The 18296-nt window shown below is 39.1% G+C and overlaps 1 protein-coding gene across 1 annotated transcript in view; it reads left to right on the plus strand.

Moving 5' to 3' along the window:
* Positions 1-18296, plus strand: part of SORCS3 (sortilin related VPS10 domain containing receptor 3) — a gene marked incomplete at both ends in the record, with an annotated part of 623015 nt that overhangs the window by 298101 nt on the left and 306618 nt on the right. The window contains one exon of the mRNA XM_080694612.1: positions 16881-17039. Within this exon, the coding sequence (XP_080550738.1) occupies positions 16881-17039 (159 nt within the window). The remainder of the gene's footprint in view (positions 1-16880; positions 17040-18296) is intronic.

Consider the following 18296-nt stretch of genomic DNA (forward strand, 5'->3'; position numbering starts at 1 on the left):
CACAGGCCCATTAATGAGCACTTAGGGCAGTTTCCACATGTTTAGACCACATCCTGTGAGTAGCACTGCTGTGAGCATGTGTTTGTTTATCTTTGATTTATTGAGTTATATGCCTAGGAAAGGAATTTGTATGTCTTATTTGTATAAAACATGTATTGACACTGCATTTCTCCATCTGGGAGGATTAGATACCTGGTCCTCGATGGACGCAGGGGTGGCTGCATGAGTGAAGAAGAGTAGTGTTGCTGGTGATGAGAAGCCACGAGAACCATCTCTAGATTTCGTAGGGAGGGCCAGGGCTGCTCCTTCTGGCTGGGGTTGGGAAATCAGGCATTGCAGAGGAGAGCCTCAAAGCTTTGGAGCCCTGTTTGAAAGTCAATAAATTGGGCTCTGGGGAGGATAGGGAGATGGGAACTCTCTTTGCCACAAAAAGGCTCACAGTTTACTGTAACATGAACAGGTTGTTATAAGCTTACCATGTCCTGAAAGTGCTAAAGGAAAACCCACACAGATTTCTTACAGATGGTGACATTTGGTTATGGTGTTGAGGAAGTGATGGAATTTAAGGACATAGAGTGTAAAAGAAGGATATTTCAAGAAGAGGAAGGACCTCAGGAATGACTTTAAGGTAGAAATGTAGAGGATCTGGGAAAGTGAATTCCGTGATTCTTTTCAGTAATGTAGGTACTGGGGGGAGGGTGCTGAGAAAGTTCTGTTAGAACCAGTGCCTGAAGGACTGTGAATGCCCAGCTAAGGAGTCAGTTCTCTAATCTGACTTTATAAATAGAAAATTTGACACAGTAGTAGATTACTATCGCTTTGCCACTTTCTTGTGTTTTAGGGATTACATAACATCTTTCTACTATAATGGTTACCAATATATACATTTTTATTTTTGCTATACATCTCAATTGCACAAACTGATCATCTACTTTTTGCTCACATCTCATTTGAGAAAACTGTTCCCAAACACCAACATTTGTGAATGCAGCACATATCTAGGGTACTATATGCTATTTCTGTTTTACCTCCTTTCTTCCAAGCCCACCATGGTGGCAGTGGCGGTGACGGAAACTATTCTGTTTTGTATTTTACAGTTGAAAAAAAGTAAAGCTCCAATGACAAGGAGCTAATAAATTATGGTGGAGGGCTTTGGGCCTTGTCTTATTCATCGCTGGATCCCCATGTCCATCATGGTTAGAGCTGTGATAACTGAATGTAAGTGAATTATTGGCCACATGACTGAATGGCCATTAGCAAGAGCAAAGTTTGTTTGATTCCAAATCCAGAGGTAATGGTGTTGGGTAAGACGCCGGTTTACTCCGGTACTCTCTTTATCACCATAGACACCAAAATAAATGCTCAGGATCTGTGGTGAATGTGCTCCAGGTAAGATGACCCAGTTGTGGTTGAAAGAAGGAAAAGGCTGACCTTGAGGGATTCCTGTGTGGAGTTGGCTCAGCTAAAAGAATATTCCATCTATCTCTTCTTTAGCTTCTCTGGATACTATATTGGGTGTAAGGAAGTCCCTTGCATAATCCTTCCCAAGTACATTGTCAAGGACATTCTCTGGCCCTTTGCCGAAGATTAGAGCTTCTCTAAAACCCTAGTTAGTAAAAGGGGGAAAGAGGGAAGAAAGCAAGGTGACATGCAATTTCCTCTTTAATAGAGACTGCCATTTAATCTAATATTATGGAAAATGATTAGATCTTAAAAACCTATAAATTACACTTGACAACTCTCTGGTGTCCCTCTGCTTTCCCTTTCGGCAATTCTGTGTGGTGACAGTGGGCTGTGGCAGCCAGGAGCTCTCTGAATGCTGTGTGTTTATTGGCTCTTAATGAGAAGCGATTAATCTAAATCACCATAGGGGTGGATCCTTTGCAGAGCTTTGGAATCAGAAGTGGCAGCTGGATCTTTTGACAAATGTGCTGCTCTACCCTCAACAACAACAGAAAGTTAGTGAGGGTGTGTGTGTCCTGTTGCTTTCTTTCTTCCTGCATTGAGGAAAGGAAACACACACACACACACACACACACACACACACACACACACGGATACAAAGATGCAGTCAGAAAAGTCACTGGGACAAAATAAAAATCTGCAACCTTTGGGTACTTCCCTCTCTTACCCCGCCACTCCGCCACTCCGTGCCTCTTCCCACCTCCTTGGCTGAAGCAGCTGGGGCTCCTTATTATGTCGTTACCTGGAAAGGCCCTTTCTCCATTTATTACTGTTATTGTGGCTTTCTCTTTCCTGCCCGTGTGGGGACCGCCTGGCATGGGATGATGGATCATTACAGCGAGTACCTGCCTGGCAAAATTGCTACTTCTCTGTCCCCACCCCTTCTGCTTCACATTGAGAAAGAGAGGAAGTCAAACCAAACAATGAAGACCCTCGAAAAATCCAACATAAAAAAAATAGATAGCATACACTGTCAGGGGCTCTTCTGTTTTGGGATAGTGGGTAGAATTTGCTGCAGGAAGGATGGTCCTATGTGAGTGGGGAGGGAGTGGGGAGGGCAGGAAAAAGAGCTGGGGTAGTAAGCACAGTCCTTCTTTCCTGTCCTGCTCTGCTCTCAGCCTTTGTTTGCACTTGTCCCTGCCTTGCTGTGTCCTGTCTGTCCTTCACTGTGTCACCAGTACATAGCACAGCAAGAAGGAGAAAACAGTCAACTTGGGAGGTCAAGTGCAGAGTTTGAGCTCCTGTTTTAACACTAGGACGCCAGCTGTAACCTCCAGCAGGTTAGAGAGCTGGTGCTCCTTATTGCCTGTAGAATGGGGCTGTGGGAGGCAGAAAAAGGACCTCCCAAAGATGTTCTACTCCCACAATCTGTGAGATTGTTAGGCTACAAAGCAAGAGTTATGGGAAGAGTTCAAGTGTTGGACAGAAGCCGTATGTTTATCTGCTTAACTGAAAGTTAGGAGGGTACCCGGGATGAACAAGCGGGTTAGTTGCCTTTATCAGGGCCTTTAAAATGGGAAAGAGGGAAGAAGTGTGTGGATTCCCTATGACAAAGACTGGACTAAACAGCCCTGGGTTTGAAGATAGCAAAAGGTCAGAAGCCAAAAGACCTGGGCAGCCTTTAAGTCTAGAAAAGGCAGAAGGAAAAATTCTGTAGAGGTTCATAAAGGAATACAACCCTGCGGATGTCTTGATTTTAGCTCAGTGAAACCCACTTGGTACCCTGATATTCAGATGTACAAAATAATAAAATTATCTGGTTTGAGCCACTAAATTTGAGGTAATTTATAGCAAATGCAAGATTTTAATACAGGGGATACTATAAGCTGTTTGCGTGCCTCCCAAAAATATATATTTGGAATCCTAACCCCCAATGGAACAATATTAGGAAGTGAAGCCTTTGGAAAGTCATTAGGTCAGGAGGGCAGCACCCTCACCAGTGGAGCTAGCGTCCTCACACAGAGGGCCCCAGAGAACCTGCCACATCTGGATGTTAGACTTGCCAAAAGCCAGGACAGTGGGAAACAGAGGTTTGTTGCTTATAAGCCCCTCAGCTCTATGGTGTTTTGTTGTGGAATTCCAAAATGATCATGAAAGGATTAACAATGCCTGGCCCTGCCTTCCGTATAGAGTCAAGGAAGGATCGAGGAGATCCTGTGGAAGGACCAGTCAAACTATAAAATGCAACACAATGCAAAAGCTTTGATGTTGTGTTGTGTGGCCTGAGTGCGAAGGTGTGCAGAGCAGGTGTCTCGAGCTGTGGATGGAAAGCACAGGCCGGCCCAGCGCCTCGAGCATCTGCCCACTTCTTTGCATGGCCTGTTGCCTTTTTCTTTCACTCATTTTGTGATGTAAATGCCTCACTTCCCTGGGAGAATGAAATCAGCTTCTCGTGCTTTCCTCAAGACAGTTCCTGTGTGGGTGAAAGGACATTAAGGTACAATCGCTGTCACAGCCTGGTCTCTTACGTAGACCACTTGTTGAAAGGCTGTTGCCACAGGGAGTGGCCTGGGCTCTGGGTTTATCGCATCCAGCATTTAGCTGTGTGGGACTGGTATCTGTCCCTGAATTGTAGGCAGTTGCTGGGGAGACATAGTTGTGTTCTCAGGCATGTTTATGGGATCATAACTCTTTCCTGGGCAAGATGATGCTCCCAGAGCGCAGTGACCTTGTTATCAACACTAATAAACCTCTCGGGTGCATAGACTCTTTCAAGTAGCCTCAGACATAAGATATTCCAGTCTTATATGCCCTCCTGATTATTCTCCCTCAAGCTTATCTTGCCTCTTCTAAATACAATAGTCCTTTCCAGATATCTAAAGTTAGGTCCCTGCAAATAACCCAAGTTGGTGGCCTCTCATACAAAGATTTAAGATCCAGGGGGGGAAAAAATAGTTAGCAGGTGAATTAATGAAACTCGTGTTCTTTCTTTCCTTTTTTTTCATGTTCAATAGATGAACCACTAAAGATAGCACACATAATAAATACTGTATCGGTGACAATCTGCAATTCTTAAATTAGTCATAATGAGTACTATGCAATTAATTTCCGCTTACCATCCCTTGTGCACCCAGATCTTTTGAGGATCTTCCTCCTACACAGCTTCAACAAGATGCTTGTAAATTAGATTTGTTTTGTGGAGGATAATAGGCATGCGGGTGAGCATTTTGTTCTTTATCTTTTTGTATTGTCATTGTCTTTCTGATTTAAGGCTTGAAAACAGCTCTCTTAAATCTGGGCTCCCACTGTGGTCCCAGATATGTACAAAGGTGTTTGAAACACCAGACACCTTGGATGATCTTGGTTCAATTGATTAGATTTTTCAAAAACAAATAGACCTGGAAACATATCTACATGTACAACAAAGTTGTGCCCTAACACCTTCACCCTATCTAATCTACATCTCAAACTTTGTATCTATTCCCAGGAATACATGTCTGGGATTGCATCTTCCTCTGTTGCATGTATTGTAGAGAAAAATCTCTACAAACAAACAAAATCTTCCAATCAAACCACAACGAAATATTAAAAAATTAGCAATACTCCTTTCAATCGATCGTGTGTCCTGCAATTTTTTTTTTAATTTGGAACGTTTTTATCCTTCTCTCTTAGGGCTTAAAAAATATTGGAAACAAGTATCTTGCTGAGAAAGAATACAACTACACATTTGTTAAATATATCTATATTATCCTTTTACAAAGGAGGTCCGCAAGGTGGTGGAGGAGTCGCCTGAGTGACGGTTACTTCCAGGGGATCTGGTGGTGCCTGGGCAGTGGACAGTGCCTCTGGTCAGGGTTTTGCTGACCGCTCTTATAAGGATGGAACTGGCTTCCCTGTCTAGGGTAATGATAAGCCACACGCATAATGTGCTATTTGGTCAAGCAAGCAGAGAAACTCTTTAGTGGCATCCTTCAATCAGATATTCCAGTTTATAAAGGGTGCTTCGTTCGACACAGCAATGGCCAGAGGCTGTGGTAAAACAAAGCTTCCTGCCTTTAAGGAACTTATCATTGTGTTGGCAAAGTGGAGCAAATACAGGTGAGACATAACGTAACCCAAACCTAAAATGTATGCATATGTTGATGAATTTTCAACACATTTAAGCATAACATTGTAGCTTGTTGTGGTACACATTTGCTGGTAGGGTTCATGGAAGGAGAAATCATTTTGTTGGGGCATTTGTAAAGCTTCATGGAAGGGAGGGAATAAAACTGGGCCTTGAAGAAAAGGCTAGAGGAGGCTGGAATTTTTAGTACCAAAGTGAGGACTGCTGGAAGAAGCATAATGGTTGTAAACGCGGGGGTACTCTGCGGATTGAGCGAAAGTGGTTGTGCTGAAGGGAATGAGACTAACAGGACGAATCACTTAGGAAATGTCTAAGGTGCCAGGTATTATTTATAGAATTTGCAGAAGGGAAATGCCATGCTAAGACCTGGGCTGGGGAAGAGCCATCTTGCATATTGTAGGTGGGGAAGTTTGGAGTACCAGAGGTTGAAGTGGAAGATTCCGAATCCAGGGAACAGATCAAGAATACCGCTCTCTGTCCAGGGGGTTGCTTTGGCTGCTACACATAGGAGAGTCCCTTCACTATGCAACTCTCATGCCGCACCTGTTCTGCTCTCTGAGTAGCACTCAGCTCATGATGTGGACAATATTGGTTTTGCTTTGGAGGTTTTTTAAGTGCAGGCTGTGAGTAGCTTACTCTTTCTGAGATTCTTGAAAGGGCTAGCATTGGTAAAGTGTGTGTGTGTGTGTGTGTGTGTGTGTGTGTGTGTGTACAGAAAACATTTTATGGTTTTCAAGGTAGTGTGTGCTCACTGTAGAATATTTAGGAAAAGTATAAAGGAGAAAATGAAAAACACCCATGATCTTCCTACTCAGCAATAACCACTGTTAACATGTACATGTTTTCTTTAAATCGTTTATGCATAAATATTAGCAAGAAATATAAGCAAAATTGAGGTTATGTTTCATGCATGTCTAGCTTGCCTTTAATGCATCATTTAAACATATAATTATTTTATGTGTCATAAAACTATTTGAATTTATATTTAATAGCTACATAATATTCCATTAAATGGATTTAGTCTACTTTATTTAATCATTCTCCTTTCAGATATTTGGGTCATTTCCAATTCTTTATTATTATAAATAACACAAGATGGACATACAGGTGCATAAACCTTTTATTGGGTCCCTGATGGTTTCCTTGGACCAATTCCGAGATGAAAATTTACAAGGTCAAAGGTATGAATATTTATGAGCCTTGTTCCATATTGCCACATTGCTTTCCAAAGCAATAGTCATGCCAATTTATACTTGCATCAGTCCTGACTGTCCGTCGACCTACCTCAACAGCCTTTCCTGTGGTCACTAATACCCTGTGTTACTAATTTCAGTGATTAATTCTCATGAGTAGTATCCCTTTCACTAAGGGAGTAGCTTTTCAAACCTGAAACTGCAAACAATACTGTATCATATATATATATATATATATATATATATATATATATATATATATATAAAATGTTTTTTTATCTATCTCTCTCTCTCCCCCCCTTTTCTCTATCTATATACATATATACATAATGCTTCTGATAATATTTATAGATGAGGCACAGTAAGAAGTTAGCAATAACTAATGATACAATAGAAAAATTATAACAATATGCTGTACTAAAATAGTAGCAGCAGAACTACTCTTGTGTCTTGGGGCCATAATTAAGTTAAATAAGGGTCACTTGAACACTAGTATCAGACCCTTGATCTGATATCCAACATCTACTAAGTGACTGGGTATTGTATACAGCGTGGACTCACTGGACAAAGCAATGACTCATTTCAAGTGAGATACTGCGGGGCAGTGTAAGATTTTATCCTGATATTCAGAATGGCATGCCATTGAAAACTTAGGAGTTATTTCTGGAACTTTCCATGTAATGTTTTTGAGCTGCCATTGGCTGCAGGTAACTGAAATGATAGAAAGTGTACTTTAAGATGAACAGGAAAGGACTGTAAATGTCTGGCCACCAACTGTATTTAACATGGTAGAACAGTCTTCCCTTTACTCTCCTTCCTTGGTTTCAAGGGCATCTCATTCTCTGAGCTTTCCTTCTCAATCTTCTCTGTGTCTCCGTATCTCTTTGACTTCCTAGTGCTCTAGAGCTCTGTTCCTAGAAGGGATTCACATCATTTAGCTTTATGCAGCACTGTTCCTGAATCCCATCTGTAGGCCAGCCTGCTCTGCAAATGGGCTATGTCCATCCATTTTCTAAAATCCCTGTTTCACCGTGCACTAGGCATATGGAAACCAATTCCTTGTAGTCAAAGCTCTCCAACCTTTGAGTCTCATAGTTTTTCCATCTCATGAATGCTGATTCCACTCTGTTCAGGCCAAAAAACTGTCATAGTTTGGGTTATTTCCAGTAATTAATTATTATAAGCACCACCGAATGAATGAAGAGACACAAAACCTTTTAATGAGTCACCTTGCTTCCTCTCACACCCCACCTATAATCTGTAATCAGACTCTTTTGGCTTCTCTTCAAAAGGTACCCAGAAACCGGCCAGGTCTTGGTGCTCCATTTAGAAGAGGCCATCGTGGCTCCATTAAGGTGGTCTTTGTCTGGTCTTTTGATTCTTCCCTGCCATTCTCTACCTTCCACAGTGGCATATTGAACATCACACTCAGAGAGAAGTGATTAAAATACAAACTATAGCCTGCTAGTGCTGGCTCACTGTGTGAATATCATGTGATCCCTACATTAGCTGGGATAAAGCCAGAGTCCTCATACCACCAAACACATCCCTATCAGCTCCCACCTCATTTCTAGCACTCTCTTTGTTCTCTCTCTTCGCACCCATTGGAGTCCTACATCCTTTTTCTTTCTTTCTTTCTTCCTTTCTTCCTTCCTTTCTTTCTTTCTTTCTTTCTTTCTTTCTTTCTTTCTTTCTTTCTTTCTTTCTTTCTTTCTTTCTTTTTACTTTTGATGGTACTGGGGGTGGAACCCAGAGGCTTTCTACCTCTGGGCTATACTTCCAGACCTATTTTATACTTTATTTGGAAACAGGGTCTCACCTAGTTGCTGAGAGCCTCACTAAGTAGCTGAGGCTGGCTTCGAACCTGTGTGATCCTCCTGTCTCAGCCTCCCAAGAGCTGGGATTACAAGCTTGCACCACCATGCCCGGCTCTACATCCTTTTTCAGACATCACCTTCTCAGCAAGGTCTTTGCTGACCACGCCTTTTAAAGCCACAGAGTCTCTCTTTCAGTGTTTGTTAGTCCCTGTTCTACATTATTTCATTATAAGCACTTATCACCACGTAATATTTTATGTTACTTATGTGTTCATTATTGTTCATTCTCTCCTCACTACAGTGTAAGCTATAGAAGAGAAGGAATTTTTAATTCTCTTTTGATTGTTGCTCGTGTCCAAGTCCTTAAAATAGAGCCTGTCGTGTAGTAAATACTCAGCTAATATTGGCTGGAAGAATCAATGTTGTTTTATATGTGTGATGAGTTTGAAATTTTCTCATCATGTAGTTTTATCTCCAATCTCATATCTACCTAATTTTATATTTTTATTTTTGTGCTTTTAAAAGCTGTACTGATATGCATATAAAATGAAATTTGTCATCTTAACCATTTTTCAATATATAGTTCAGTAGTGAGTAGATTCACATTATTGGATATCCATAAGTCTTATCCTGTAAAAACTACACTCAAAACCTAAGAAACAGTAACTACTCACTCTTTCCTAACCTGAACCCTAGCAATCATTATTCTGCTTTCTGTCTGTATAAATTTGACTACCATAAGTACCAACTATAAATGGAGTTATTATAGTATGCCTCTCTTAGTCACAGGCACAATTCACTTGACATAATGCATTCAAAGTTGATCTATTCTGTAGCATGTATCAGTATTTCCTTCCTGTTTATAGCTGAATAATATGCCATTGTTTGTGTACATACATTCTGTTTATTCATTCATCCATTGATGAGCATTAAGTTTGTTTCCTCCTTTTGGATATTATAAGTAATACTGCTATGAGTATGAGTGTACCTACATTTATTTGGGATCCTGCTTTCAATTCTTTTGGATAAATATCCAGAAGTAGACTTGCTGACAGTCTAGTAATTCTGCTTTTAATTGTGTAACCTAGCAATTTTACTTTTAATTATTTGTCAAACCACCATATTGTTTTCCACAGTGGCTGCACCATATTACAATCCCAGCAACAGAGAGAAAGGGTTTCAGTTTCTCTACATTCTGTCCAACAGTTAAAATCTTCTGTAGCAGTTATGGGTGTGAAGTAGTATCTTACCGTCGTCGTTTCCTTTTGCATTAGTCTAATAATTAGTGAGATTATTGATGTGGAGTATCTTTTCATGTGTTTATTGGTTATTTGTATATATTCTTTATATACTTCCTTTGCCTATTTTTTTTTTGCAGTATTGGAAATGGAACCCAGGGCATTCTACTCCCAAGCTACACACCCAGCCCTATTTTTTATTCTTTATTTTGAAACAGGGTCTCACTGAGTTGCAAAGGGCCTCACTAAGTAGCTGAGGCTGTCCATGAACCACGATCCTCCTGTCTCAGCCTCCCAAGTGCTGGGATTACAAGTGTGCACCACCATGCTTGGCTTGCCTATTTTTTTTCAAAAAGGATATGTATCGATATTTGTTGCTAAGTTGTTATTTTTGTGCTTTTTATTTTTCTTAACTTCCTACAATGATTGTTGTTGTATCAGTGACACTTATTTTAAATCCTGAGGGACAAGTAGAAATAATCTTAATATAATGTGCTGAGATGAGAAGATGAGGAGTTTAACTTTTGTGAAGACAGGGACATGTGTGATGGTAGTACATGAATGATAACGAATAAATATAAATATGTATTGGTTCTTTAAATTTTTATATAGTTTATATATGTTAATTATAACAGTATACACATGATTTTTCAACAAAATTTCTCAACAGCAGCACTGTTGACATTTTGTTGAATAATTTTTTATTTTCGGGTGCTGTCTTGTGTAATGTGTCATGCTTAGCCCCATCTTTAGCCTCTACCCTCCCAGCACCAGTCACTCCTCTCTTCCCAGTTGTACCACTTAAATTATGTCCATTCGTACCCCCTTGAGGCAACCCTTCTTTGCCCCTAAGTTGAGAACTATTGTTAGAAAAGAGGATGACAGACATAGATAGGGGAGGGGAGAGTAATAAAAGGAGAGAGGGAAAGAGAGAGAAAGAAAAAGAAAGAGAGAGAAAATATGCTAATGTATTATATTAAAAGTCTTACCTATGGCAGACTTCATTTGTGTGGAAGTCAATATATAGAAACATATCAATTACATCAATGGGTTCAAGGGGTCAGCCATGCAGGCATCTCATGCTTTTACAAGTCGATTTTGATATTATTGTTTTTTTCCTTATTGAGCACTAACTGTTAAGGGTCTACCATTAGGAATCAATTACACAATGAATGATATCATTTCTCTTTTTCTATTAATTGAACCAGAGTCTATTTCCTTGCTTTTCTTGGATCCCTGGCAGAGTGAGGGGCTGAGAAACCTTTAGCTTTCCTCTCCTGTGACAGATTCACAGAGGCGAAGCAGAGAGAATAAATAATTGAATAAAGTAACAGTCATCCATGATAGTGTTAGACTTACTCAGGAGCAGGAGAGGGGGCATGTGCATGTGAGAAATATTTTGGAGTAGAATATTTACATCTCCAATGCTAATGCTGATTCTGACCAATTTTGATACAGATAAGCCTAGACTATTTTGAAAAAAGCTGACTAAGCAGAGACCCTGCCTGATTCTTGACTTCTACATGTCCTTTACAGTGTTAAAATTAGGACTACTATTATTATTTAAATTGCCTAAGGATTTCCTGAAAAATGCATTACAAGTGAGAGAGAGAGAGAGAGAGAGAGAGAGAGAGAGAGAGAGAGAGAGAGAACGGCACCACTCAATACATTGGTAAACTCCATAGCCTTTCCATCTGTACTCTGAGACCCAGACAGTTCATTTACAGTCAGTGGCCAAATATGCTTGTTGTGAGTCTCACCTCTAAGGCAGCAGCATATTTAGTTATATCATGAGTTGAATCTTCCCAATGAAAAGATGAAGGGTGTCACTCAAAGCAGCAACTGTATTTAGTAAATCAGCATTTACCTACTGACTGGTGGTCACTCTGGCAGTGTTGATATTTACTAAGAAGGTATATTTTTCTTACGCTATTACAAGGAATGCAAGATGCATATAAATGAATGTAAAGTATAGCATTTTTCTCCCTGAGCATTAATTTTTATTTTTTAATTATGGTGAAAACATACACACACACACACACACACACACACACACACACTGAACTTTACCCTTTTATCAAACTTCCTAGTGAATGTACAACATAGTATTGAATATGTACATGCCTCTTCAATCTTTTTATTTTGAAAGACTAAAACTTACTCATTGAAACAGCAACGCCCTGTTCTCTCTAACATAACCCCTTTTGTTTCTATCACCAAGTTCTGGAATGATGGGAATCAACAGGGAGGCAACTTGTCCTCTGTTTACCTCCAGCCTGCCTGATCCCACGCCTGGCTTTAGGTGTGCCCATGCCCTGGGTAATTTAAAGAGAAATGTCAACCTGTGTTTAGCAGGCATGCACCTGACACTATGCTAAGTGCCTTTATTTTTATTTCATTGAATCTTTCAACAACACTGCAAGGGAGGTACAATGACTATCTCCTTCTCCAAGAGATGAGAAAGCAGACTTGGAAAACTTGAGTATCTGCCTCCGTTTGTGCATAAAGATGCAACCTAAAGATTTGGATACAAGACAACTACACCTAGAATCTATAGTATTACTGACCTGCTCCTCCTCTTCCAAAACACACATACATGTATAGTGTATCTTATACAAGGACAGGCTGGATAAAGAATCAAAGTGGAATGACGCAAAAACATAACAAGACAAAAATCTCCTGTGATATCTCTGTCCCATTGCTATTGCCAAAGGCTCACCAAGTGCTGCTGTGTTCATGTTTGACTCTAGCATCTCAACTTCATCATGATGCATGAGTACAATGCACCAAGAAAAAATAATAATAAAATAAGAATAAAAAAGATAAAGGTGTAGCTTAGAGGTAGAATGCCCATGGGTTCAAAGCACAGTACCAAAAAAAAAAAAAATCACATGAATGCACAACTTACAAACATCTAAACAGCCTTCACCATAGTCTATCACCAGAATGCTAATAATTAAGAATTGAAATATGTTATCAATTTCTTTTTTATACATAAGCTGTCATAAATTTACCAAAAGCTGCATGCCTAGTTCATAAACTCTTAATCTATAGATACATTTAATTGAGATTTTAAAATCCAGCTTTAACTGTTTTGAAGAATGATGCATTTTCTCTCATAGTCCTCACCACTTTCTGGCTCACCTTATCGGCTTCTGTCATTTGTTTTACCTGCTTTGCTCCATAACCATTTGCATGGAAATCCCTGCTTAAAAAATTTAATAAAAATTGACTCAGGCATAAGATCATTTTCTTTATATATTTGGTATATTAACATACAAGACATAATACTTTACCTTGAGGCTTAACTTATGATAAAACATTTGCTACCTTATATTTTTGTTAGTATATTTCTTTTTTAGCACTAAATGATTTACACTGTACTTCCTTCCCTTTTTCCTATTCATTTAATTCTTGGTATCCCCTTGATCAGAGGTAGACAGTTGGTCAGAGTTAGAGGAGGAAAAGACTTTCTTGAATCTGCTTCTTTTGGTAAATTTCTTAGAGATGGTTTAAAAAGTGTGTGTGTGTGTGTGTGTGTGTGTGTGTGTGATGTCAATCAGGGTGTAGGTGGGCTTTGAATGAATTAGGAGAAATAAGCAAATTATTTTTCTTTTAAGCCTCAGTTTCTTTTCCTGTAAAATGCAAGTGAAGATATTTCACATGATTTATAAGAGGTTTTCATAAAACATCATGTAAAGTACATTGCACAGGTTAGAGGTCCAGAACTTTAGGTTTCTTTGTATCTTCCTTTTCTTTTTGCAAGAGAGTAGGATTGAATAGAGCCATTGCCAGTGGTATAAAATTATGTAAAAGGATATCTGATGAGAATGTCAGAGAAAGGTTGCAATAACAATGTACTCTCACAAACAAAAGCTCCATAAAATTGCCACACAATGTCAATATGCTGTATTATATAGAAATCCATTTTTGTATGTGTGTGTACATATGGCAGGTGTGTGTGTGTGTGTGTGTGTGTGTGTGTGTGAGAGAGAGAGAGAGAGAGAGAGAGAGAGAGAGAGAGAGAGAGAGAGAGGTAGCACGCGTATGTCTGGACACATCTCTGTGGTCCTTGTGTATGGGTTACTGTGTTTGTGTATGCAAGTGTGTACATGCACGCACACACACACACACACACACACACACACACACACACCCATAAAGGAACAGTTGGAGGAAGAGAACACATTGCACAGGATATTTGATGGCAGCCCATAGTCAGTATACTGTAGCTCACGGTATATAAAATAAGGTCCATTTATGATGTTGGTCTTATCTTCTAATTAAAATCATAGCCATGAAGCTTCTTTATACCTGCATAAAATAAGCAGTTTAATTTCTCTGCACCAGGGGAAAGATGATTTCACTGCCTGTTATGTAGCTCATCAGGACACAGTGTGAAGCAACTGAGGCTGGTTATGAAGGCTTCATCCTTACCCATTATGTCTGTGCTCTCAACTCTGCAGACACCATGGCTGCCTCCATAGGGTTCAAGGGTAGCAGGGGTTCCTCTGCCAGTTCTCTTTACCCTTCACAGTGCTGTGGGAGGAGCAGCTTATTCTGTGTCTACAAATAACCTGAGCTTTTCCCTGGAATATTCACACATAAAGGAAGAAAAATATTATTACTGCATCCATTTCTTAAAAATTGATGATAAGTAATGATGACTTCTTTCAATGAAGCCAAAACAAATATTTGAGAAGAAAAAGTAAGCTTGTCTTAGAAGCTGTGAAGGAATACAAGAGGGAAAGGACTATCAATCATGGCATTTAACAGGCCTAAATTTGTTTTAAAGCTTACTTTATAATACTAATATATGCTCCAGGTAGCATTTCAAAATCCCTCTACCTAATAGTTCTATTTTATAGGGTACGGGAATGTTTTTTAGCTTTATTTTGTATTTCAGGCCTCATGGTTCAGAACATGAGATTAAAGTAGCAATATACTTAAAAGACAAGAAGAGCTATAATAACAAATAAACACTCTTATTCACTCAGTCACTCAGCAAATATTAGGAAATCAAAAAAGTTGAGTTGGGCTGGATTATAAATTCTAAAAGCCTTGTGCTTCTGATAAAGCTGCAAACATAGTAGGGGGCAGATTTTGGTCAGGTTGTCTAAAGACGTTGAAATACAGAGAGACTAATGATAAGCCATTGAGTGGTTTTATGCAATAGAATGGTCAGAATCAGATCTTTATAATAGGATGATCATTCTGTATAAAATGGACTGGATGGGACAAGACTAACATGGTGGGAAATTATAGAGCATCTTATAGTAGTCAGTAGAGAATACTGTTCTGGGCCAAGGTGATCACAATAGGTAGAATGGATTTAATGTTGGAAAACACACAGGGCTTAGACACTAATGCGTTTTAAGAGGTGAACGTGTAAACAAAGTCAAGGATGAATCCTGAGCATTTTTGTTTCACATTAACAGTTGTTGAAAATGATCGCTGAGCTAGGGAACAAGATAGGGTGCCATTGTGTGACATCCTGCATTCTAGGTACTTATGAAATATACAAGTATAAGAATCCTCTAGGTAGTGAAAAGCTGAGAAGGGTAGTGGTGATTATTTTGAGGTTTAATTTATATGCTGTCCCCAGTAAAATGATAATTGAAAAAAAGTAAGAAAAGTATAAACAAAAACCTAGAAATGAAAGGAGTCAGTGAGAAACTGTGGAGCAAAAAGGCCAAAATAGATGGTTGAAGTATGTTTATATTTAAAGAAAGTAAAAAAAAAAAATCAAAAGCCTTCCCTAATATGCAGAAGCTAGGGAGAAATTGAGTCATAGGAGGAACTTTAGACCTCTTAAGAAGGAGAAACTAGAGAAGAACAAATAAAGTGATCTAAGGGGGGTGATAAGGGGAGGAGGGAAATTCCCTAATATACATGATGTACATTCACAAACCTATAAAAGTCAATCTCTAAGCCAAACATGAAAAGGATGGGGTAAAGAGATGGAAAATGGGGAAGGGATCAATGAGTAATATGTGCCTGTATGCCTCTACCATCTTGTACCCCAATAAGATGTATGACTATAATATACCATAAGAAAAAAGAAAAAAAGAAAGAGAAAGTGGAATGATGGAAAGAGATGAGAAGGAAAGCCAAATAGGCATGGTGTTGTGGAGGTGCTTTCATACAAGAAATGCTTCAAGAATGATGGAATTGTAGCAAAGACCCCTAAGGATTTAACTAAGGGAAGGGTCTTAGTGTCTAAGTGTCTACTGGGCTTATATACTAGACATTCAACCACTCCTTAGTGTAGCCAGTGGCTCTAAAGTACTGAGAGAAGCATTGGTTGGAGGAAAACGTTTCAATACTATTCAGGAATATATATATTATTACCATGTGCTCAAAGTCAGTTTGGGTAGTCGCAAACTCAAGTTATTGTTGAAGAAACCGAGGCTTCCAAAGTTAGTGCACATTTCCCAAGGTGACACACTATTCAAAGAGAACTCTTGAGATGCAAACCTGCTCTTTCAGATGCCAAAGCAGCCTTTAGTCTGCACAGGTTCTGTCCACTCACTTGGCTTGGGGACTTCAGACCTTCTACAGTGGAAGTATTTGTCCAAGAATCTTTGGGGATAAGTGCTTTGGAAAATATAACAAAGGGATCATGAAACCACTTAACTGAATCATTAAAACAGTTTAGAAAGAACAAAGCAAACAATGGAATCCTGGGGTGATAGCTCTTCTATGACTGAAGACCAATACTGTGATAATGAGTGAGTGTGTGTGGGCAGGGGAGACATAAAGAGACACAAAGACTGATTGATTTATTGGCTGATTTTCAGTTTTTGTATGAGCGTCCCTAGGTCAGGGGAGAGATAACTATCAAATCATTTCAGAGCTTCAAATAAGGATTAAAAATGAAGCCTCCCTTTATATGGAGACCCACCCTTTTACACTATTTCAGCTTAATTCAGCAATGAAAGATTACATCTAGAGGGAAAAAGACAACTATGTTATATAGAGGCCCATATGCCCCTTTATGTGCCATTACACATTAATATAGATGACTTTATTACTTATTATTTAATTTGCCATATTTATTCCATCTTCTATTTCTGTGTTTCCTCTTCTGTTCTTTACTTAGATCATGCTTCTTAGTGATCCTGAAATGGAGAGCAGCATACTGATCAGCTCAGATGAAGGGGCCACCTATCAGAAGTACCGGCTCACTTTCTATATCCAGAGCCTGCTCTTTCATCCCAAGCAAGAAGACTGGGTGCTTGCCTACAGTTTGGATCAAAAGGTAAACAAGTATGTTTTCATTTACATCATACTCTCACCTTCTGAAAAGCACTTGTGTTTGCTTGATTGAAGTTTTGGAGGGAATTTAATAATGTTTCATTATTCTGACCAAGTTGGTTTTGTTGGCAACAAAGAATTTCCTTTCTACTCTTTTTTAATATACTTTTTTGTGGTACTGAGGATGAAACCTAGGGCCATTCTACCTCTGAGCTACACCATCAGCCCTATTTTTATTTTTTATTTTGAAACAGGGTCTCACTGAGTTGCAAAGAGCCTGACTGTGTGTAAACCTAGATCCTTCTGTCTCAGCCTCCCAAATGCTGGGATTACAAGCATGCACCACTATGCCTGGCTTTTTTATATACTTTTATTGGTGTATTGTAATTATACTTCATAGTGATACTCAAAGTTATACAAACAAACATGGCGTGGATCTTGCTGTGTGTCCTTTTAAGTCCCACCTTACTACCCACCCTACCTTGTACATAACTGTGAGATTGGTAGTGATATTTTCATACATGGGGATAGCATAATTTAACCTGTTTCTTTCATCAATTCTTCCTTTTTTCCTCTCCACCTCCCTCTCCATACTCCCTTCCACTATTCTGGTCTCTCTCCTCATTTATCCAAAGCCCACTTTCTTCTTATTTTTCTCTAGCTTCCACATTTGAGAGAAAACATTTGATCCTTGACTTTCTGAGAGTGGCAAATATCACTTAGCATAATATTCTCTAGTTCCATCCATTTTCCTCCAAGCAATATCATATTTTTCCTCTTTGTGGTTTATTAATGTTCCATTGTATGTATATACCACATTTTTGTTATTCATTCATCTGTTGAAAGACACCTATTTTGATTATTGTGAATTATGCTGCTAGAGACATGAGGAGTGGAATGACTAATCATTTGGTTTTTCCACTCTTAGTCTTTTGAGGAACCTCCATATTGATCTCAATAGTGGTTGTACTAATTTACAGTCCTACCAAACAGCGTGTGAGAATTCCTAATTCCCTACATCCTTGACAGCATTTTTTTTATTATTTGTATCCTTTCTGATTGCCATTCTAACTGGAGTTAGGTGAAATCTCAGTGGAGTTTTGGTTTGCATTTCCCTGATTGTTAATGATATTGAGTGATTTTACATATTTATTGGCCATTTATATTTCTTTGAGAAGTGTCTATTCAGTTTAATTGCTCATTTTTGCCTGGGATATTTGATACTTAGTGTTGTTTTCCAAGTTCTTTATATATTCAGCTA

Source organism: Muscardinus avellanarius (assembly GCF_963383645.1).
Source record: "Muscardinus avellanarius genome assembly, chromosome: 4".
NCBI lineage: Eukaryota > Metazoa > Chordata > Mammalia > Rodentia > Gliridae > Muscardinus > Muscardinus avellanarius.